Genomic DNA, 25053 nt, shown 5'->3' with positions numbered 1-25053 from the left:
ATAAGTAGGTGTACTGTCAAAGTTATTCTATTTTCTTGCTTACTCTTGGCTTAAAGGGCATTTTATCGATAAAGCTTGAAAATATAACCTTGACAACATCTTAATCTCATAGGACTGGTGCTGCTAGCATACATATATTTAAAAAAATGACTGCACTAAATTACCAAGGTTCTCTAATAAGCAATCAATAAAATATGATCTTTATTTACAAAAAAAATGCTATTTGGTTACAAAACTTTGCAATGCTCAGTCTAGTTTGTCTTCTTAAAACAGAATGTATTTGCAAACTTTGCAACCCGTTGTACTGATGATTAGTGACATAGGCGTCACATGTAGTCGCAATCACACGCCCACAGTAAGTGTAATAAAGTATTTCCTGGAGACCTAAGTGAGGGATTCAAGTTTTGCCTCGTAATAGCAATTTTACTAAATCCATGCCATATTTGCTGGATCACTTAGCTTCTTTGCTGTTATTCAGTCTTGAGGAACACAGGTCGCTGTTGACAGTTCAGTGCTTCAGTACACAATTTTTTTGTATTCAATCAATAAAACTTCAGCTCAGCCCTCAAAAATCTGCCACCACACCAGAGTAATGGTAAACACGCTTACCAAATTACGTGGACCCGTATTACAATGTCTCACAAATGGATCAGCAGCGGGCTCTTCTTCTGCTTAATCCCCAGCCATAAAACAGTATTCGAGTTCACTTCAACTCCTACGCCTATGAGTTGAAGTGAACATGAATACTGTTGGTTGGATGGGGGATCAAGTAGGAGAAGAGCCCACTGCTGATCCATTTGTGCCTATTGAGACCTTGTATTAAGGGTCCACGTAATTTGGTAAGCGTGTTTACCATTACTCTGGTGTGGTGGCGGATTTTTGAGGCCTGCGCTGAAGTTTTATTGATTGAATCTGTGTGATATAAACAGCTAAGCGCTACTGCATTTGTAGGCATTAAGCTGTGATTCAATTCGGTGTAAAACGGTATCCACTGAAAGCACCATTTGAACATTTTAAACATAAAAGGTATCTAAATGTTAAATAACACCGTAGAAGTGCTCAGTCATTTCACCCATCATGAAATATATATAATAACCTATATAATGAACTTAGTAGAAAACGTCCACAAACCCCTTACAAATGTCCATACACTCTACTTCTCTTCCACAGGGATTTTCTTGATTATTCTGTTGTGGGTGTAGCCAAGAGAAGAACGTTTGCAGCCAATGAACTAAAATGTAAAAATATCCTCTAGTACAGGAACCGTATAGCAACATTCTGGCTAAAAGATCTCAGTAGTACTGTAGTGCACAAGGAAACCTTTCTTCTTGGCTTTCAAAAGTGCCACCTGTCAGTAAGCTGTATGGAGATCCAGTGGGTGTCGGCTGCAATGTCTAGCTCGCCAGCCAAACTGCCACCTTGGTTAGGCAATGTAGCTGATCCAAGCCAAATGTTCTTTTTATAAATTTTTGGGACAGTTTTTAGTTATAATATTGACAATATTCTATTTTGACAGTTATGTCATTAGCATTTATAAAATATGTAGTGCTGCCTATCTCTACATGAATTCCTAATATCTGAGGGGAGAATAACAGTAGTGTTGGATATGATACTAAAAGATCAAAAAAGGGTTATAAAAAGAAATACAGTTTAGGGTAAGGACATGATAAGTCATTACTACATAATATGAACTGACAAACATGAATAGATACATACATCCAAATGCTTCTCTAGAATGGTGCCATGCCCTTGGCTGTGGTGCCCATTATGACTGCCACTCTTGTGCCCATTTTGGTGTGGTGTGGCAGATCGACTATGACCAGTGCAAGAAGAGGACAGGCTACGGCTGGATCGATGGTTAGAAGGTTTATGGTCATCCTGTCTGTGCTTGGGGCTTTGTCTAGAAGAGATTGACATGGCAATATAAAAAGTAGGTATTCACATTCATTTAGGTAAACAAGCTCATAATTACTAGGCATAACTACAGATCTGCTCTTAGCAGTAAGTGAAGAAAAGCATGTGCATATATCATAGGCAAAGGCAGGGGGGGGGGGGGATTACAGTTGCCCAGAATCCCCCCTCAGACCAGGGCCGGTGCAGTGTCTGGGAACAGGCACAAGTTGAAACACCAGAATATCTGCAGGTATCCTGCAGCTCACAGCACTGCCCCCTTTCTTTCCCTGCTACAGTTGACTTTGGATGGAGCAGCAGCGCATGTACAGAGTATGGAGCAGCAGCGTTTGTACAGAGGATGGAGCAGCAGTGTGTGTACAGAGCATGGAGCAGCTTCGGGGAACTCAACAGAGTCAGGTTCATACCCTGTGCCTTGTTGCATTGTGGGAATTAACCGCTTCTTCCAAATGCCCAGAAACCAGTATCTCCCTCTGTGCATAGAATGCTCAGTAACGAACATTCGGCACAGATCACCTGGCAGGACTAAAGATGTTGCCACCAGTGCCCTGCTGTGTGAATGTTTCACTTTCCCCTTCATTAGCAATGTCGGCTGTCATTATTATGTGTATCCAAACTGCTCCTGATCAATCCCGTTGTCAGTCGGACGGATAGAAAAATTGCATTATGTGTACCCAGCTTGATGTCCAACCATATTACTATACTGTATTGTGCGAGACTGAGGGAGACCTTTCAGGAATCTCCCCCTTAAAAATCCTGGGATTGCCCCTGTATATTTACATAGATGAAAAGCTTTGAAGTACATTGGCCATATAAGACAAAGGCCAAATTCAATCTCAACAATCCCCACCATTAAAAAGCATTGCCCCCCTTTCTTATCCCCAAGCTTTAACACTCCATCAGTTGAACAATACTAGCCTGTGTGGTCCATGGTATAGATTGGATTCTGAAAGAGAAGAGTATAAATAAAGGCAGCCATACACTGGTCGATTGCCACCAGATCGACCAGCAGATAGATCCCTCTGTGATCTAATCTGATCAAAGAGGGATCTATTGGCTGCCTACACTGCAAACAGATTTTTAATCGATTTCACTATGAAATCGATTCGCAATCTGTGGAGCTGCCGCCGCCCCTGCATACATTACCTGATCGGCTGGAGCGAGTCCCCCGGTCTCCGCTGTCTCTTCTCCGCTCCAGGCTTCAGCTTCACTTTACTTCCTGTCGGTAAGAAGTTTAAACAGTAGAGGACACTCTACTGTTTAAACTTCCCCTGACAGGAAGTAAGTGAAGCCAGCCAGAGCCCAGCGGGGAGAAGGGACAGCAGGGACAGGCACCGGCGGAAGAGGTAATGTAGTGCCGCTAGCCTCGATCGTCGGACATTCGAACGCCGCTATTGACGCACTCCCGACCCCCCGGCGATCGAGCAAAATTTTCAGTGCGGACAGATCGCCGGGACCGATCAATTTTGGATGGAAATCGGTCGGTTGGTCAGCGTTTGCGCATCGATTTCACAGCAGATTCGATCACAGTGATCGAATCTGCTGTCTATCGGTGGGAAATCGAGCAAGTGTATGGGCACCTCTACTTTTTCCAACCCTCTTATGGAGCCCATTGTCCTTATCAAGTACAAGAGGCTTATTGCCATCTTGGCGCTTACTTTGGAGAACCACTCCCATGTCATGGACCATGCAAGCTGATATTTTTCAGACATCTGATCCAAGAGCTGTCTGTCCCATTTATGCTGATTTTTTATTTTATTAAAATATTGAGAAAATAAAATAAAATTATAAAAAAAAAAACTGTGAAGGACTAGGCAATAAATGATACATGTTGCTAAAAACAGCTAGGCAAAATTAATTTACATTGCCCAGTAATTCACCCAAAGTAACCCTTCTAATACTCAAGTTGATTAGTTTAACCATTTATGCTTTCCGAGACAGTATATCTACGCCATGCAGGACTTCAGTTCCTGCCCAGGGACTTAGATATTCATCAATTACGGTGAATGGCTGCTCCACATATATATAAAAAAAGATAAAAAAAATACATAGATAGTTACCTTATGGATTGTTTTTTTTTTAAAATATGTATGTCATGGGGGTATAATACAGTTATTTTTACAATTATGGGCATGTAATTAGTGATGGACGCAAAACAGAAAAAATACACCTTTATTTCCAAATAAAATATTGTCGCCATACATTGTACTAGGGAAATATTTTACACCTTGCAATAACCGGGACAGATGGGCAAATAAAATGTAAGGGTTTTATTCACAGTAGAATGTTTTATTTTAAAACTGTAGTGGCCGAAAATGAAAGGGAACCTAAACTGAGAAGGATATGGATGTTTCCTTTAAAACAACACCAGTTGCCTGGTAGTCCTGCTGATCTCTTTGCTGCAACAGTGGCTGAATCACACACTTGAAACAAGCATGCAGCTAATCGAGTCTGACTTCAGTCAGAGCACCTGATCTGCATGCTTATTCAGGGGCTGTGGCTGAAAGTATTAGAGACACAGGATCAGCAGGAGAGTCAGGCAACTGGTATTATTTTAAAAGGAAAAATACATGTCCTTCTCAGTTTAGGTTCCCATTAAGAAATACTTTTTTGATTTTTTATTATTCCTGTTAACCACTTGAGGACCGTGGGCTTTACCCCCCTTAAGGACCAGACCCTTTTTTTCCATTCAGACCACTGCAGCTTTCACGGTTTATTGCTCGCTCATACAACCTACCACCTAAATGAGTTTTGGCTCCTTTTCTTGTCACTAATAAAGCTTTCTTTTGGTGCTATTTGATTGCTGCTGCGATTTTTACTTTTTATTATATTCATCAAAAAAGACATGAATTTTGTCAAAAAAATGATTTTTTTAACTTTCTGTGCTGACATTTTTCAAATAAAGTAAAATTTCTGTATACATGCAACACGAAAAATGTGGACAAACATGTTTTTAATAAAAAAAACCCATTCAGCCTATATTGATTGGTTTGGGTAAAACTTATAGCGTTTACAAACTATGGTGCAAAAAGTGATTTTTCCCATTTTGAAGCATCTATGACTTTTCTGACCACCTGTCATGTTTCATGAGGGGCTAGAATTCCAGGATAGTATAAATACCCCCCAAATTACCCCATTTTGGAAAGAAGACATCCCAAAGTATTCACTGAGAGGCATGGTGAGTTCATAGAAGATTTTATTTTTTGTCACAAGTTAGCGGAAAATGACACTTTGTGACAAAAAAGAAAAAAAAAGTTTCCATTTCTGCTAACTTGCGACAGAAAAAAAAAATGAAATCTGCCACGGACTCACTATGCTCCTCTCTGAATACCTTGAAGTGTCTACTTTCCAAAATGGGGTAATTTGTGGGGTGTGTTTACTGTCCTGGCATTTTGGGGGGTGCCTAATTGTAAGCACCCCTGTAAAGTCTAAAGGTGCTCATTGGACTTTGGGCCCCTTAGCGCAGTTAGGCTGCAAAAAAGTGCCACACATGTGGTATTGCCGTACTCAGGAGAAGTAGTATAATGTGTTTTGGGGTGTATTTTTACACAAACCCATGCTGGGTGGGAGAAATATCTCTGTAAATGACAATTGTTTGATTTTTTTTTACACACAATTGTCCATTTACAGAGATATTTCTCCCACTCAGCATGGGTATGTGTAAAAATACACCCCAAAACACATTATACTACTTCTCCTGAGTACGGCGATACCACATGTGTGGCACTTTTTTGCACCCTAACTGCGCTAAAGGGCCCAAAGTCCAATGAGTACCTTTAGGATTTCACAGGTCATTTTTGTTTCAAGACTACTCCTCACGGTTTAGGGCCCCTAAAATGCCAGGGCAGTATAGGAACTCCACTAATGACCCCATTTTAGAAAGAAGACACCCCAAGGTATTTCGTTAGGAGTATGGTGAGTTCATAGAAGATTTTATTTTTTGTCACAAGTTAGCGGAAATTGATTTTAATTGTTTTTTTTCACAAAGTGTCATTTTCCGCTAACTTTTGACAAAAAATAAAATCTTCTATAAACTCACCATACTCCTAACGGAATACCTTTGGGTGTCTTCTTTCTAGAATGGGGTCATTTGTGGGGTTCCTATACTGCCCTGGCATTTTAGGGGCCCTAAACCGTGAGGAGTAGTCTTAAAACCAAATGTCGCAAAATGACCTGTGAAATCCTAAAGGTACTCATTGGACTTTGGGCCCCTTAGCGTACTTAGGGTGTAAAAAAGTGCCACACATGTGGTACCGCCGTACTCAGGAGAAGTAGTATAATGTGTTTTGGGGTGTATTTTTACACATACCCATTCTGGGTGGGAGAAATATCTCTGTAAATGACAATTGTTTGATTTTTTTTACACACAATTGTCCATTTACAGAGAGATTTCTCCCACCCAGCATGGGTATGTGTAAAAATACACCCCAAAACACATTATACTACTTTTCCTGAGTACGGCGGTACCACATGTGTGACACTTTTTTGCAGCCTAGGTGCGCTAAGGGGCCCAACGTCCTATTCACAGGTCATTTTGAGGCATTTGTTTTCTAGACTACTCCTCACGGTTTAGGGCCCCTAAAATGCCAGGGCAGTATAGGAACCCCACAAGTGACCCCATTTTAGAAAGAAGACACCCCAAAGTATTCCATTAGGTGTATGGCGAGTTCATAGAAGATTTTATTTTTTGTCACAAGTTAGTGAAAAATGACACTTTGTGAAAAAAAACAATAAAAATCAATTTCCGCTAACTTTTGACAAAAAATTTAATCTTCTATGAACTCGTCACACGCCTAACAGAATACCTTGGGGTGTCTTTTTTCTAAAATGGGGCCACTTGTGGGGTTCCTATACCGCCCTGGCATTTTACGGGCCCAAAACCGTGAGTAGTCTGGAAACCAAATGTCTCAAAATGACTGTTCAGGGGTATAAGCATCTGCAAATTTTGATGACAGGTGGTCTATGAGGGGGCGAATTTTGTGGAATCGGTCATAAGCAGGGTGGCCTTTTAGATGACAGGTTGTATTGGGCCTGATCTGATGGATAGGAGTGCTAGGGGGGTGACAGGAGGTGATTGATGGGTGTCTCAGGGGGTGGTTAGAGGGGAAAATAGATGCAATCAATGCACTGGGGAGGTGATCGGAAGGGGGTCTGAGGGGGATCTGAGGGTTTGGCCGAGTGATCAGGAGCCCACACGGGGCAAATTAGGGCCTGATCTGATGGGTAGGTGTGCTAGGGGGTGACAGGAGGTGATTGATGGGTGTCTCAAGGTGTGATTAGAGGGGGGAATAGATGCAAGCAATGCACTGGCGAGGTGATCAGAGCTGGGGTCTGAGGGCGTTCTGAGGGTGTGGGCGGGTGATTGAGTGCCCTAGGGGCAGATAGGGGTCTAATCTGATAGGTAGCAGTGACAGGGGGTGATTGATGGGAAATTAGTGGGTGTTTAGGGTAGAGAACAGATGTAAACACTGCACTTGGGAGGTGATCTGATGTCGGATCTGCGGGCGATCTATTGGTGTGGGTGGGTGATCAGATTGCCCGCAAGGGGCAGGTTAGGGGCTGATTGATGGGTGGCAGTGACAGGGGGTGATTGATGGGTGGCAGTGACAGGGGGTGATTGATGGGTGATTGACAGGTGATTGACAGGTGATCAGTGGGTTATTACAAGGAAGAACAGATGTAAATATTGCACTGGCGAATTGATAAGACCCCCCCGGTCTGAGGGCAATCTGAGCGTGTAGGCGGGTGATTGGGTGCCTGCAAGGGGCAGATTAGGGTCTGATCTGATGGGTAACAGTGACAGGTGGTGATAGGGGGTGATTGATGGGTGATTGATGGGTAATTAGTGGGTGTTTGGGTAGAGAACAGATGTAAACACTACACTTGGGAGGTGATCTGACGTCGGATCTGCGGGCGATCTATTGGTGTGGGTGGGTGATCAGATTGCCCGCAAGGGGCAGGTTAGGGGCTGATTGATGGGTGGCAGTGACAGGGGGTGATTGATGGGTGATTGATGGGTGATTGATGGGTGATTGATGGGAGATTGACGGGTGATTGACAGGTGATCAGGGGGATAGATGCATACAGTACACAGGGGGGGGGGTCTGGGAAGAATCTGAGGGGTGGGGGGGGTGATCAGGAGGGAGCAGGGGGCAGTTTAGGGCATAAACAAATAGCGTTGACAGATAGTGACAGGGAGTGATTGATGGGTGATTAGGGGGGTGATTGGGTGCAAACAGTGGTCTGGGGGGTGGGCAAGGGGGGGTCTGAGGGGTGCTGTGGGCGATCAGGGGGCAGGAGGGGGGGGAAACAGTGTGCTTGGGTGCAGACTAGGGTGGCTGCAGCCTGCCCTGGTGGTCCCTCGGACACTGGGACCACCAGGGCAGGAGGCAGCCTGTATAATACACTTTGTATACATTACAAAGTGTATTATACACTTTGTATGCGGCGATCCGGGTGCTAGTAACCCGCCAGCGCTTCCGAACGGCCGGCGGGTTACAGCGCGAGGGGGCGGAGCCAGTTCTCGGCGGAGGATCGCGTCACGAATGACGCGATCGCTCCGCCCATGCCCGTACAAGGACCGCCGCCATTTGTACATGCGGCGGTCCTTGCGGGGTCCACTTCCCGGCCGCCATTTGTACATGCGGCGGTTGGGAAGTGGTTAAAATGCATTTGGAATAAAATAATTCTTAGCAAAATGTACCACCCAAAGAAAGCCTAATCGGTGGTGAAAAAAAACAAGCTATAGATCATTTCTTTGTGATAAGTAGCTACAAAGTTATTGGAGAATGAATAAGAGGAGCGCTGACAGGTTAAAATTACTCTGGTACAGAAGGGGAAAAAACGCTTAGTCGGGAAATGGTTAAGATGACAAACAAGTAATAATTTGCACAGACATTGGAAACATTAATTTTGTAGTTGTAATATGACATAGGCTATAGAAGACTCTCATGGTGCAAGTCTTTTATCACTTGGAGTCAGGACCAAATTATTAAGTTAGAGTTTCTGTTGTCCCTGAGATTAATCCATAAGTTTCAGCTTGAGCTCCATGTTGAAGGACATCGCCAACAGGTATAATTATTACTATTTATTTGTATTTATTAAGCACTGACCTGTTTTCTGCAGCATTTTACAGAGCAATTTAAGCAACTTATGTCACTTTGGCTGTCCTATATAGGGCCTTATCTGTTTTGAATAAAACCAATTAACTTACGGGTATGTTTTTGTGATGTTGGAAGACACAAATGTCCACAGAAAAAGACTCCAAAAACAGGGGGAACATAAAAACTACATAACCCCTTAGTGAGGATCAGGACCATGGACAAACACATGACTGAACAAATGCAAAAAACAAACAAAAAAAAACTTAGGAAGACCTGTGCTTAGTCTTCCAAATACAGTTTTGTCAGATGATAAAGTGGAGATACACTCTACCTGCATGGTGACTTGGAGGTACTGTAATCAGAAGAAGGTGATGCACTATGAGAGCTACAGCTGCTGTGTCTGTGTGTTCTTCGAGTTGTTGAGCCACTCTGAGATCTGCCAAAAAGCATTTATGCAGTGAAATGATGAAAAATATTTAAAGACATTTGAATTATGTTTCACAAATCAGTTTATTCCGTTCAAAACTGTTATTTTTACTTTGGGTGGAGGCAGGGAAGCTGGATAATCTAATAATGTCTTATTAATGTCAGAAACTAAATGCATAAACATATTGGTTTGGAGATCTGGAGATCTTTTGTGTGCTAAAGCCAGCCCATTACCTTATGGGGCCAGTCAAACATCCAAATGTACTTTTCTGTATTCAGCCATTGCTTATGTTTTTAATTTGTGATATTAATAAAAAGCGAATGTTTACATCTGGTGCTGCCAGAGAAGTGCATTTGGAAACTCAAAGCATCACAACATAAATAAGCTTGGCTTACACTAGTCTACATACTTGATGAAACCACTCTAATAGTTATTCCATGTTTAACTCTTTTATTTATCATACAATGAAAATCATATTTTTAAAAACAGAAAGATTGCAATAATGGAAAATTAAGGGAATTAGACATGTAAGACTTTATTATTGCATAAACAAGCAGATATAAAAAAAACACCACAACATGCCACTAAAAAAATTGTGACAACATTTGTAATAAGACCAGAAGGACATTTTATGACAACAAGCCCTCACATGTATCACTCCTACAGAATGCAAAAGGAAAAAGTGCCCTTCAATATTTCATGAAGACAGACAATAAATCCAGCTACCCCACTTAGCTTAGATCTACAATACACAAATAGCTCCTGTGAGATTTGAATCAACACAGTCAACTGTCTGGAGCAGGAACAAGGTATACATGCCAAATGCAATGTACTTAAGTGGCATGACTCAATGTTTGGCACAGATCACTGATAAGAGAACATCATTGTGATACAATGGGCTTGATTCACAAAAGTGTGATAACTACTATCACGGCAGTTATCACACTATCTGCCTCGCATGAAGGTTTGCGCCCAAAAAGGATTATTCCGCGTGATAAACGAACGCGGATCACGTGCGTGTTTCAGATTGCGGCAGATTGCGTGATAACTGCCGTGATAGCAGTTATCACGCTTTTGTGAATCAAGTCCAATATGTGATGTTACAGTCTCTATTCTCACCACTTATGCAAGTACCACGAAGGATAGGGAGTTCATACCTAAACAACTCAGACTTTGGGCTTGATTCACCAAACCGTGATAAGACAAATATCACACCTTATCTAAGATATCACACGTTATCAAAGTTATCACATTTTATCAATGTTAACATGCCTTATCCAGGGGCAAACGCAGGATTTTTAAGGGGGGGGGGGGTGCCTGAAAGGTCCAGAAGCACTTATGTCCCCGAGTGCTTCCGAATGCAGGTGGCTCCATACTGCCCATGCACAAAAGTGCGCTGGCGTATTACGGAGCTGCCTATGTTTGGAAGTACTCAAGGACACGAGTGTTCCTGAAGGCTTCTGGTAGCAGCAAATTTGAACAGGGGACAGCGCTGGAACAACCCCCCGAGAGAGGAACGGGAGATAGACTTAGTTTGGACAATTCAGTGGAATATGCCACATAGTGTCACATAGCGCGAGTGGTAGCCATATTATGCAGGGATATATGCATCTGCGGAAGATGGCGGCGCTATATACATACTAAATAATAATAAATTGCCTCACCAGGATTGCATTTTTATTTAGCTTTCCTGTATGACAAGAAGACACCCAGCACTAGGGGAAGAGGGAAACAAAGGTGAATGAAGGAGGCTGGTGCACATCAAGAGGGCTTCTGAGCGTTTTTCAAATCGACAGTGATTTCAAAAAAGCGCTTGGCCAATGTTACCCTATGAGAGTGTTCCCACAGCAGCGTTGTGATTTTTTCAAAATCACAAGTATACTGCATGTACCATTTTTTTGAGCGATTCATTCAGAAATCGCTCTGAAAATCGCTTTATAAAATCGCACTCACTAATTGCTAGCTATTGCTATTGTGATTTTGGTGTGCACTAGCCCAGAGAGAGGAGGAGTGGACAGAAACTGGGAATAGCCTGAGATGGAGCAGAGAGCATATCTGTATTGCAGTCCCACATCACACAGAGGCTACTTGCCTGTAATAGGTCTCATGTCCCTGCTGGTCTCTCACACAAGTCAGAAAGCAGCCCTCCTGGAGTCTAGGGACTGTAAAAAACTTTTCACCTTGTTTAACACCTTATCCACACATGCAGTCATTATAACAATGAGGAGAGACCAGACAGATTTTTGCCAATGGACCCTCCAGGCAAGCTCTGCATCATGCTGTGGATATTTACCAGCTTGCCTGCCCTCTAATTGCACTTTTATCAGCTAGCCTAGTATTTTACATTGCCTTACAACAACAAACCTGAATACAGCAGACCAGCCCTAAATCACTGAATGAAATGGGACCTGAGAGGAGATTGCCCCCCTTCCAGCCAGCACTAGGGGAAGGGGGGAAACAATGGTGAATGCGGAGAGAGTATCTGTATTGCAGTCCCACATCACACAGGCTACTTGCCTGTAATGTGTCTCCTGTCCCTGCCAGCCAAATCCAAAAAAGCTTTATTGGCAGGACCAAATACATTTAGCATTGCCAAAGCAAAAACAAAACATTAACAACATAGTGGGGGGAGGATTGTGGAAATAGGGGAATGATATAGGTATACCATCCATAGGGGTATGGAGGATGTAAGGGATGGTCAGCCTCTCACACAAGCTGCAGGCAGCCCTCCTGGAGTTTAGAGACTGTCAAAAACTTTTCAACCTGTGAAATACCTTATGTAGCTGTCTACATGCAGTCTTTACAATAGTGAGTGAGCTGAGTTTTTTCCACAGACCCTGCAGGAGGCAAGCCTTTGTATATTTACCAGCTTGCCCGCTTCAGTGATTTCAGGAATTTTTTTTTAAAGGTACAGGAATCTCAGGGGGAATTTCCATACATCCCGAACCCCCATCTGAATATGCCAGTGTTATCAGAGTAGCATAACGAGCGCTACGAACCCGCAGGGGCTCAGGGCAGGATGAGTGCCATTGCCAATTAGCAGCACGCTATGCTACTCTGATAAGGCATGTTAACTTTGATAACATATGATAACTTTGATAAAGTGTGATATTTGTCTTATCACGGTTTAGTTAATAAAGCCCTTCGAGTGCAGCCTGGATGTACTGATAGATGAAGAATCAAATCTCAGCTGTTGTGAAACATTCCTTCTTACATTTAAGGAACATTGCAAAAATTAAGCAGAACATACCTCCAGCAGATCTTCCAACCCTACTTCATGCCTTCATCACATCACAGTTGGACTACTGCAATGTTCTCTATACAGGACTTCCAAACATAGACCTGTACCACCTGCAATTAGTACAGAATGCCACTGCAAGGCTGTTAACAAGCCAGCCCTGGCATTGCTACATAACACCGATCCTGCTCACTCCACTGGCTACTGATAAAATGGAGAATTCTGTTTAAGATTTGCATTCAAATCATTGCACAATCTTGGCTGTGAATACCTGAAGGATTTGTTGCACTTGCATCACACCTCCCACAATCTTAGATCAAAAGGATCTATTAACTTGGTCACCCCCAGAGTGCACCTCAAAACCTTAGGAGACAGAGCCTTCTGTCATGCTACCCCTCCACTTTGGAATCCCCTGCCACACCCAAACAGGACATCTCCATCCCTAGAAGAATTCAAGTGCAAACTGAAATGCCACCTGTTTAGTCTGGCATTTATGAACACCTGACTATTTCCTCTGTAGCACAGTCCAGCCTACAACCCTGTATTGATCTGATACTTATCTATGCACTTTGAGTCCTATGGGAGACAAACGCTTTACAAATGGTATTGTATGTTTGGCTGCATGGATGGGTAAAACTTAGTTTAGCCTTCGGCAAAACTGTTCCTGCTTGATAGTGGCCGTAGGGTGCAGCAGAGAGGGTTAACTTGTCTATGTCGGTCTATGTCGCCGCCTCTCACTGCTTCACTGGCCACTGCTCTCAATCTTCCCAACTTTTCCTCTTTGCAGCACAGTGGTTAGAGGTGATGATAAAGGGAAGATAAGTATCTCTACTGTGTTCCACAGACAATAATATTGATATAAAACCAACTTGCAGACACTGGGCTTGAAAGCAGGGCAGCTTAATGTGCAGGAGTGCGCGCTGTGCACACCTTACTAAGCAGAGCTTACTGCCATGGAAGGCACGTGCCTTCCCTTAGTTATGCAAGCTGCTTCCGTAGCAATGCGCATAACTTTAAATGTGGGCGGTCCTATAAAGTATCGCTAACATGTAATTGACATAGTAGCGGCCGCTAGTGAAGTATCGCAATAGCAATACTTCACAGGACTGCGGGCATTTAAAGTTTCACGAGTTGCTACAGAAGCAGCTTGCGTAACTAAGGGAAGGCACACTCCTTACATGGCAGCGAGCTGCTTAGTAAGGCATGCATAATGCGCACTCCTGCACATTAGGCTGCGCTGCTTTAGCCCACGTCTAGATTTATTTTTAGCATTGTGATCAGAAATTAAAATTCTTATTCTACTATTGAAAGTAAGGTACCACAAGGTTCAGTTTTAGGACCTTTAAGATTTAAATTGTATATCAATATAGACATTGAGTTTACAGTAGACCTGTAGGAAAAAAGAGCTACTGAGGGGTACTTACCTCAGGAGGGGGAAGCCTCTGGTTCCTAATGAGGCTTCTCCCATCTCCCTCCGCCAGTCCCATCCAGTACTGGCAGCCCTGAACGCAGGGCCCCAATAATATTTACATTGCCTGCAAACTAGAAGCTCTCCGCTCGGACTCCAGTGGAAATAGCTGAGCCTGTTCGGGTCCGACCTACTGTGCAATCGCAGATGGCTCGTGCCTGTGCACTAGGGCTCAGCTATTTGCACCAGAGCCCAAGCGGAGAGTCACTAGTGCACCTGCGTGAGGCACCCAACAAGCGGATCTTTGAGGGTCCTAGCACTGGATCCCCTCAGCTGAGGAGGAAGAAAAAAGCCTCTTTAGCATCCAGAGGTTTCTCCCTCTGAGGTAAGTACCATATAAAGGCACTACCAGTACACTTTGAAAACACAGTGGTGTCTGCAGATGACATAATACAATTCATGAACTATGTCACTCATTTAAAAGTTGACCTTGTCTGCCTGAAAGACTTCACCAGAGTTAACAAGTGTAGGGTTTTGTTGAGTATTCTGAGACTGTCAAGCTTGGGTCCTCACACTCACAGTTTACCTCAAACATAAATTATGGAGCTATATAAATTCCAATTTTTAAATTAATATTGATAATATGGTATTATGCAGTAATTATGCACTTTCACGTTCATCTAAAGTCAGTTTTAGAGTAGGAACACACTAGGCAGAATCACATATGCGTTTTCCAAAGCACATAGTGGAAAATGCATATGCGATTCTGCCTAGTGTGTTCCTACCCTTAAAGGAATACTGTAGGGGTGTCGGGGGAAAATGAGTTGAACTTACCCGGGGCTTCTAATGGTCCCCTGCAGACATCCTGTGCCGACTCTCACTGAAGCCCCCGGTAAGTTCAACTCATTTCCCTCCGCCCCCCTACAGTATTCCTTTAATGATTTAGGCACAGCCTCTGCCAGAAAGCCAACAAAATATTTTGGACCTAAAGGGAAACTAAAGTGAGAGGGATATGGAGGCTGACATATTTAATTTTTAACATTACCAATTGCCTGGCAGTTCTACTGATCCTCTGGCTATAAAAATTGTAGCCATAGACCCTGAAAAAGCATGCAGATCAGATGTTCCTGACAAAAATCTGACAGGGTTAGCTGCATGCTTGTTTCAGCTCTGTGATTTAGACACTACTGATATTGTTTAAGAGGAAATAAATACGGAAGCCACCATATACCTCTTGCTTCAGGATCCCTTTAACCCTGGTCCTTATTCTATGCCATCTACAAAAAATGTTACAACTCTATATACACATCATTCTGCATATAACAATCAGTTTACGAATGCAATTATACACATTAAATCTGTGATTCAATAGCAATAACATTGTATGTTGGAAGTCTATACACTATAAGAGGAAAATAGAGTGATTATAATAGTAGACTCACAAGGTAACATGAGCCATATATGTACAGCACATTTACTGGGACTAGATTTAGCCATCCAGTATATATGTCAGATTTGCTGAATGTATGAATCATTCAATCTCCCTTTTCTTAATGACAGTAATATAGTGAAGAAAAGAATCTGCAAAATCATATACAGTGTTTAAAAATAACCAGGATAATTTGATTTAAAAAAACCCAAAACAAAACAAAAAAAAAACCTAAAACATAACCTTGTACTAAAAAATTTTTTTGTTTACTTTCTATTTGATTTTCCTTATACTTTTCATTCCATTTTGCAGTTAGCCCTAGTTTGACTTAAAATGCAGCAGCCCATAATACTCAATCAGGACTCGCAACTCGTAACAAGGAATATCAAATGAATGTCTTTGGGGTTTCAAACCACCTAGTGGGAGCTAGTGAAATGCAATTTCATCATACACCCCCTCCAACATAGTACTGATTTATAAACCACAAACTTTTTTTTCATAATGCTATACAAATAAGTATGGGTTATTTAGCAAACTTTGAAGATTAGGAAGCGGTGTGGCTATCCAAGTATTTCTACAAACTCCTGACTGTTAAACCACATGGAATACGGTACAGAAATATAATTCAGCACAGCTTCTCAGAAAATGATCAGTATGTTCGACACTCATGCTCGGACTGAGCCACCGAAGCACCAATTTTTCCAACGGGGGGCTCCGGCCGCCCTGCCTCCTGGGGGCCCCAGTGCTGAAAAGGAGGGGGACACAGTGCAGGAAAGGGGGAAAGTGGGCACAGAGCGACGGGCAAGGTGGGGGGGAAGCCTCCCCCCCTCCCTCACCTAGGGCCCCCCTTCCACGCTCCCCCCCACCTCCAGAATTGCAGCCAGCCAGCAGAACGGCTTACCGAGAGCGATAGCTCTGCGTGCCGCTGGTCTGGTCTTCTGCACTGACTCTGTCCAATCACACTCTCACAGTACTTCCTTTGAGAGCGTGATTGGACAGTGCAGTGCAGGAGACCAGACCAGCAGCGGCATGCAGAGCTCTTCTCTCGGTAAGTGATTTCCGCTCGCTGCCACTGCTGGCTGCAATTTTGGAGAGGGGAGCACAGAAGGGGGGGCCCTAGGTGAGGGAAGAGGGGAGGCTTCCCCCCCTTCCCGCCGCTCTGTGCCCACTGCCCCCCCTTCCAGCATGGGGGCACTGAGACCTGTCTACCTAAACTGGGGGAGTGCGGAAGGGAGGCCCTAGGTGAGAGAGGGGGGGAGGCTTTCCCCCCTTCCCAGCCACTCTATGCCCACTGCCCCCCTTCCAGCATGGGGGCCCCCACTAACTGGGGACCTGCCTACCTAAACTGGGGACACCTATAGACCTGGGTATATCTATACTGGGGACACCTATATGCCTGCCTTCCTAAACTGGGAAATCTGCTGGCTCCCGCCAATCTGTGGGGAAATCTGAATGCATTTTGTGGAGAAATCTGCCGCCAATCTGAGTGCATTTTGTCGGGAAATCTGCTGCCATTTGACTACTTGATGAATTATCATGAGGCATGTAACTACTTGATTATTTTATCTAAAATGTATCTCTGTGAATAACACCGCTACTTATTTTGTATTTTTTTTAAAGTCTGCCCATGACCCATCATGACCACACCCATGTTCCAGTGCGTGGTGACACCCATTTATGTTTGCATGTGGACATATCCCTATTGGAGACTGTCCTCAGAAGTGCTCAAAATCTATTCCCTACCATAATCATGCAACATTTCTAGAGTACATGTGTATTGTGAGCCCAAAATGGGGGGGGGGGGGGGAGAGGGGATCGGAGGGAGAGGGCCCCAGGCTGAAACTTTCTTGGTGGGCCCTTAGTGTCCCAGTCCGACCCTGTCGTCACTGCACTGTGTATTAGCTACATTCTCCTTAAATAGAAAGCAGCTTTACTGATTAGCATTTTCAAAACCTCATTAAAAATAAAAGATGCTTTTCCATTAGAAGGGATTTCATCTTTACATTAGCTGATTTATTTGCTTGGAGCAATATAGGCAATTAACATTCCATTAATATGTGCACAACTTCCTAATAAGCAGTGACAAAAAACACCACAAACACATTATGTCATACCTCTTTCTATCTTTAATTTTATCTTTTCTTTTGTTCTTGAGGCTTCTTGATCTGCACAGGGGAAAAACACAACAAATGTTAATTTGATAAGGGTCGTCTCTTACGTCTATGAAATGTAAGAAACCCTACTCAATTTAAATAAACCTTTTTAAACTCATGGCAAATACTGTATATGACCACGGATAAGCCAACCATGGATAGGCCCAACCCCAAACATTTGCCAAAATGGGCAAAAGGTGTAACCTGCCAATAAGCCCACCCCCTATGTATCTCTAGAGTCCCCATGCAAAGCATTCATTGGACGGGTGTATGTGCTGCTGAGTATGCATTGGAAGCATGCCCAAAACTATAGTTACCTCTCCCCGGGCCCTGGCAGCAGTTCTTACATCTCCCCTGCAGCTTTGAACTCCCCATAAGAGTTCTGGGTCTCACTGTTTTGTGATTACCGTAATGCCTGGAGGTCTTTTGGGGAGTTCAGAGTGCTCACAGGGAAGACATGAGGACTGCTGCCAAAGAGGCAGCTATAAATGCTATTAATGCGCACTCTGCATAGGAGGCCCTGTACATAAAACACACACACACACACACACACACACACACACACACACACACACACACACACACACACACACACACACACACACACACACACACACACACACACACACTCTTCACCCTCTACCTTTTTTTTAAGTTGGCTTATCTGTTATTACAGTTTGGATTGGACACATTTCTAACAAGTGTGCTATAACATTGAACAGAACAACAGCTACAGGAATCTGAATCCTATACTAATGACTACACACTGTGCTGAAACTGCAACCTCCAAGATTGCTGTAGTAAAACAAGAAGACCAGAAGCCTTTGAAGTACATTAGTCTGTTGTTACACTGTAATGAGTGTGGATTTCCTCCACCAGTTGGTCTTTGTGCCTTATTTCATATTATGAAAGGAAATTTTGACTTTCTACCATATGCAAATCATAGCCTTCCAAAGCCATATTCTGCAGAAATAAAAAGTTTCTGTGAGCAATGGTGTCATACAAAAAAACAGGATTCAATCAATTTTTATATGAAATATATCACAAGAAAATGAGTCCATTAGGTTAATAGCCTGTAAAACATATATTGAATTCATACTGAGCTGCCACACAAAGGGAAAAAAGTATATCCTACAATTATATGAAATAATGCGACTGCATCCATGTCACCCATTATGTATTATAACCAAAATATTTTACAGGAAAATACAATGAGCTAAAAAGAAAAAGCAATATTGAATCTTTCTTTAATCTGACTAAAGTCAATGACTGATCATTTTCAATATCGAACATAGATTGGGAAAGGCATTCCTTCCTGCAGATTCAATTGCCTGGTGTGTGGGGGGCCTGGGAGGAGTAGTACTTGAGTGAGGCTGCATTAGCTAGCCAACGCAGCCACTGTAATCTAATAATGAGTGCAGCAAGGTGCAAATGATCGATATTGAGAAGATATTGACCATTCAGGGGTTTGAATCCCAGCCAGGGCACTACCTGCAAGGAGTTTGTATGTTTTCCCCACATCTGCGTGGTTTTCCTCTGGGAACTATGGTTTCCTCCCACATCCCAAAAACATACAGATAAGTTAATTGGCTTCCCCTAAATTAGTCCTAGACTACGAAACGCAGGGCCCGTTTCCACTAGGAGCAGTGCGATGCGGCTACATAGCCGCATCGCACCTCAGGTGTCCTGAAACACATGCACGGCAATGGAAGAGTTTCCACTGCGTGCATGTTATGCGGAGCGATCCGAGAATCTGCAGCATGCTGCAGATTCTCGCACAGCCGCATCCGCCCGCAGCCGCGACCCATCTCTTCAATACACTTCCGCATTGGGAGTTGCGGAAATGACGTGGGCGACGGCGGAAGTGATGCGATGCGGCTAGGTAGCAGCATTTGCATCACTTTGCAATGGAAACCGGTCCACGATACATACATCGTACATATTACTAAGTGACAAGACAATATACTCTGTACAGCACTGTGGAAGATGTCAGCGCTATTTAAATAGTAGTAATAATAATAAAACAATTATAATTCCCCACATTAAATAGTGAATACCTGCCTTTTCTCATACATGTATACATTTCTTTTTAATTTATAGCTCATAAACAAATACTAAAAACAGCAATTGAAGTACAGAGGCCCCAACAAGGTAAAAAACAATATTTCTTTGAAATGGAAAAAATGAATTAGGTAGCGGTGGACTTACCCCTCCAAAACAGACACAAAAAATTTCTGTTTTAAAGCGGACCCAAACCAAACATTTTTTTTTAATTCAAAATATTTAGTTGCACCACTCTGACACATACAAAGATAAATAAACACTCCTTCAAGCCTATGAGCATTTCAGTGCATGCTTTTCAACTTTCTCTTTCATTAACTAGGGTTATACAGGTGGCAGCCATTAGCAATTCCTCCATTGCTGGACACCATCTACTTCACCAGTTTGCCGGATTCTGTCCCGGCAATATGGAAGGAAGGGAGGGGTTCCTCCAATAAATGTAAAATATTTTATATTTGTCATCATGCAGCTGAAAAAAGGCTGCTATTTATTACTATAATTTAGAAAATAGATTTTATTTCTGAAATCTTGTATTTTTTAATTTGGGTCCACTTTAAGCAAAAATCTGTTTATTTACATATTCCAAACAAGATGCAACACTTTTCGTGGGTATATCCCGCTTCCTCAGGAAATAAATAGGAGCATATTACCAATGCACCAATCGCTCAGAGGCGCCAGGCTACGTACCGGACCGCATTAGTGATATGCTCCTAATTATTGCCAGTTTTGCTTAAAACTGCATTTCTTTGTGTCTGTTTTGGAGGGGTAAGTCCACCGCTACCTACTTCATTTTAATTATTTTAAAGAAATATTGTTTTTACCCTGTTGGCGCCTCTGTACTACTATTGCAGTTGTTTCCACCCCTGGTAGAGGGGAATTCTTCCTTTTTTCTGATCTACAGAGAGCGACTTCTTAATCCTAAGTGGGGACAGGTCTAATCCTCACCTGCCTTCATAGTGGTTACCTGGATGGTAACCCTTGTTTGTGAGTATAACCTACCTACTTACCTTCCATACTTAATTTACAGTACATACTACACTTTACAGGACTCTTGGCGTCTCCCTTAAATACTAACAACAGACTAGAACACAAATATACCGTAGTTCTTTTGTGCATTTTTATCTTTATCTCAATGTGAAATTACACCTTTTTTCAAATTTATTACCCTTACATATATCAGTGCTATCCAAAATAATCAAATTTGCTTTTTAAAAAGATACTTGCTTATTTTTTCTTGTTATTAATATAAAATGTTATAGCATAAAATATATAATACATATGTTATTAGTATAAAAGTTTGTTAATATAACATTTTATTTAGAAAAAAAAAATACCTGTAACACTCCTATAACATGAGGTTTGGCCATGTTGATACAATAAAATGATGTTTTCATTTCAGTTTGCATTCACCTATGAATATTTAAACAGGAAGCTTTCCAACCATGATAGAGTGATTTTGGAACACTCTCTAAAGTGGCTGGTGATATCCAAGGAAATCCCATACTCCTGTATGAAATAATTGAGCTGCACGGAGAAGGAATCATTGCAACTAAGCACCTGCATAAATTAGAAAACCAACACACCCATGGTCCTATATTATCAAGAATCCTTAGCAAAGCTCCACCTGTATCTGCAGCTAAAATTAAGGTTACATATCCGCAATAATGTTTCCAAAACCTTGTAATGTGTAGATCTAAAGTCAGTGGATTCATGTTTTTAATCAATATTATTGTAAATTCACTTTGAGGTGGAAGTCTACAAAAGCAGCTCATTACCCCTTTAAATGTAAATATATAAACTGTTTTGCCTCTAATTCACATATTGTGCCACTCTGCAAAGTCAGTCTTATAAAATATTTCAATGGGTTTTCCAAGTGATGTTTTTTGCATGTCTTTCATTTGCCACTAGGCAACAGAAGAACTTTGCAGATTGTACTGTGAGGAACAAATGTTGACATGATTAGCTAAGGAACTACTGAAATCATTGAGGGAGGAACTGGTTGGAAATTTATCCCAGAAAGCAGAAGTTATTGATTAGTCATTTTCGGGAATGTCAGGACAGATGACGCATCTACAAATATCTATGGTATGTAGTAAACACACTATGTAGTGCAAGCCATCCTTTATTTTGATAAAGTAAGTAGCTGCATTTTCCCTCATCTGGCTAGAGACATTACATTCCTGAACATACTTACACACATAATGAGCTGCCAATCGTCCAGGGGATTAATTTCAAACATTTAACTCTAACCTACAATCTTTTTGCCCTGTAATCTCCTTACCAGTCTACAATTACCATCTAAACTTAAACCTCTGCTTTACATATGAACTACTTCTTTCCTCTTCTAGAATTACCTACTCTCATTCACATATACAGGATTTCTCACATGACTGTCCCCTTCTCTGGAACTTCCTTTCAAAACACATTTGTCACTCTCCAAAACGTGTCACTTTCAAGCACACCCTTAGGCCTTGTTTACATTCCGTTCCGCTCGCGTGTCCGTCCACGGTGGGCTTTTTTTTAGGCTTTTTTTTTCCCGGCGCTTGGGTGGAAGATTCGTTTTAGTGGTTAGCGGTTTCCCGAGCGTTTTGGTAATTCACACCCTGACACAAATCAGGAAATGAACTCTTTGAACCGGAAAAGAATAAATACAATGTATTTATTCTTAATAACACGAAAGCAATCGCTACATAAAGCGGTTTTGTGAGCGTTTTGCGTTTTTTCTATACTTTTCATTGAGGAGAAATCGCCTCAAAAATGGCTCAAGCACCCCTTTATACAGCTAAACGCAAATGAGCCGCTCATATGTGAACTATCTCATACAGAATCATTGTGTAAGCGCTTTCAGTGCTTAAAAAATAACAAAAACACCTGCAGTGTGAACAAGCCCTTAAAACGTACTTTTTGAGACAAGCAAAGCAATATCACTGGGTGATATTGCCCTACCTCGTTTCCTCCCTATTCCTTCAGATTGTAGGCTAATTAAGGCAGATTTCTCTCTATTTTGTGTCTTGTAAGTTGTTCTACATTTTGTTAATCAATATACAATTGTCACTATTAGTATATTTTCTACCACTCCTATGTTATGTACCAATGTCTGTATTTATATGTATACCAATGTCTGCATATCTATGCATCCATGTTCGTTTCCTCACTCTGTACAGCATCATGATGATGGTGCTTTATAAATCAACAATAATAAAAAAATAAGAATGTCACCTGTCCTGTAAGTATTTCATATAGGTACTGAAGGAGGCTACTGAAGGAGGCAGAAAAGCAAAATGGCATCATCCAAATAATATAGTGTGGCCAATCACTTTTCCCTGAGCTGGGTAAGTCATACAGTACTATCAATGCCTGTCCACAAACTAAATGATTATGTTTCTTAATGTCTGTATGAGGCTTTTAAAGTGTACCAGAGCTGAATGACATTAACAATTTTATACATACCTGTCTTCTGTACCGGGTCCCCTAAATTCCTCCAGTCGCGGCCAGTCTGTGCAAGACAAGTGCGCTCTCTACGTATCTTTCCCCCGGCCGGCAAAGAGATATGTATAGTACGTATCTCTCCGGTGGCTGCCGGAGAGATACGTAGAGGGTGCACCTCTCTTGCGCAGACTGGCCATAACTGGAGGAATTTAGGGGACCCGGTACAGAAGACGGAGAAGACTGAGGATGGCGGCGTGGGAGCAATCCGTGTACATGGGGCTGGAGGAAGGTATGTATAAAACTGTTAATGTCATTCAGCTCTGGTACACTTTAAGTGGTCCTCACACAGATGCTCTTGGCATCTACTTCTAATGACTGTCTGTGCTCTAGTGTATGCCTTTGTAAATAGTGGCCTCAATTCACGGAGCATTATCAAACGTTTATCAAACACTTTATCAAACGTTTGATAATTTACCTCATGGGTAAAATCTCATTTTGAATTCACTAAGGTGTTATATATTTATCGAATGTTTTACCGATAAAACGTTCAACAAATATATAACACCTTAGTGAATTCAAAATGAGATTTTACCCATGAGGTAAATTATCAAATGTTTGATAAAGCGTTTGATAAACGTTTGATAATGCTCCGTGAATTGAGGCCAGTGTGATTTTTAAACAGGGTGTTTTTAAGTTACATTGGCAAAGTTAATTAATGAGTCTATGTAAAGTGTAATGTCTGATTAAAAGATTAGTTCATCATTGCCTGAACGCAATGTTTCTCAAAGTATGGGATATGTACCACAGAAGGAGCTTGCTTACACTGTAGTTGTCTCACTGATAGCTTCAGTATGAGAGAATATATAGGCTCTCTCCACTGTCAACAACCTGTTACAGAGACTACAGTGACCATGGTGAACCTCAGGGGCGTAACTAGGCCCCACCGGGCCCCCCTGCAGAATTTCAGAGTGCCCCCCCCCCTCCCTGGGGCCCGCTCGTGGCCGTTTTGTGGGGGCTGGAGGGGTGGCAGCATGAGGGGAAAGCCTTGGCCACAGTCGGCGGGGAGAGGGGAAGTTCCCCCCCCCCTCCCTCACCTCGGGGCTCTCCCCTCTGCGCTTCCCTCCAGCTAGTTACAGTGTGGGCAGCGGGCAGATACATACCTTCTTCCGTGCGTTCCACCGCATACTCCTCGCTCTAGTGGCTGACGTCAAGGCTTTCCCCTCATGCTGCCACCCCTGCAGCCCCCACAAAACGGTCCAGCGCGGGCCCCAGGGGGGGGGGGCAGGCCCCCCCGCGGGAGCAGGGGCTGCAGGGCCTATTGTTACGCCAGTTGTGAACCTGTTGCATTGGCTCACATGGGATTTGAGGTGTATACTGGAGAACATGGTATCCTGAATTGGTGTAAAAAGTAGAAGATGTTGGTACATGTGATCATTTTTAAAAAGCCATGTGGTACTGGCACACTGTAGCTATGAAATAACAAAATATAGTATGGGAAAGAACCACAAAGCATAATAGCAGCAAGATCACATGTAATTAAGACAGCATCTTTACTTGAAAACTAGAGCAATAGTGCAATTCTGTGTTTGTCACCTAAGTACCTGAGAAACGTGTTACTTATGAGTTAAAGCTTTCCTTGCATGACAACACACATCACTAAGTATATGGTCTATTGATATAAGTAGGATCAAAAATGACCATATGACATCCATATCATGCTATGTGATTACCAGTTGTAGAGATAGCACACCCAGCTATAGGGTTTTATTGTTTTCAGGCTTATTATTAAAGTGGAACTACTGTAAACTCAGAATTTCCTCTCTGCTCTAAGAAGATTAGCCACAGCACGATAACCTTTTATGGACAAAAATAGTTTAGAACTTGGTTTAACTTT

The 25053-nt window shown here is 42.4% G+C and overlaps 1 protein-coding gene across 8 annotated transcripts in view; it reads right to left on the bottom strand.

Moving 5' to 3' along the window:
• Positions 1 to 25053, bottom strand: part of SRRM3 (serine/arginine repetitive matrix 3) — a 455592-nt gene that overhangs the window by 30506 nt on the left and 400033 nt on the right. For all 8 annotated transcript variants that reach the window (XM_068268670.1, XM_068268671.1, XM_068268672.1 and 5 more), the window contains 3 exons: positions 17631 to 17681; positions 9346 to 9450; positions 1717 to 1900 (listed from right to left, as the gene is read on the bottom strand). In XM_068268670.1, the coding sequence (XP_068124771.1) occupies positions 1717 to 1900; positions 9346 to 9450; positions 17631 to 17681 (340 nt within the window). The remainder of the gene's footprint in view (positions 1 to 1716; positions 1901 to 9345; positions 9451 to 17630; positions 17682 to 25053) is intronic.

The sequence above is a fragment of the Hyperolius riggenbachi genome, chromosome 2 (genome assembly GCF_040937935.1).
Source record: "Hyperolius riggenbachi isolate aHypRig1 chromosome 2, aHypRig1.pri, whole genome shotgun sequence".
NCBI classification, from domain to species: Eukaryota; Metazoa; Chordata; class Amphibia; order Anura; family Hyperoliidae; genus Hyperolius; species Hyperolius riggenbachi.
The sequence above is the reverse complement of the archived record's forward strand: the minus strand, read 5'-3'. Positions and strand labels throughout refer to the sequence as shown.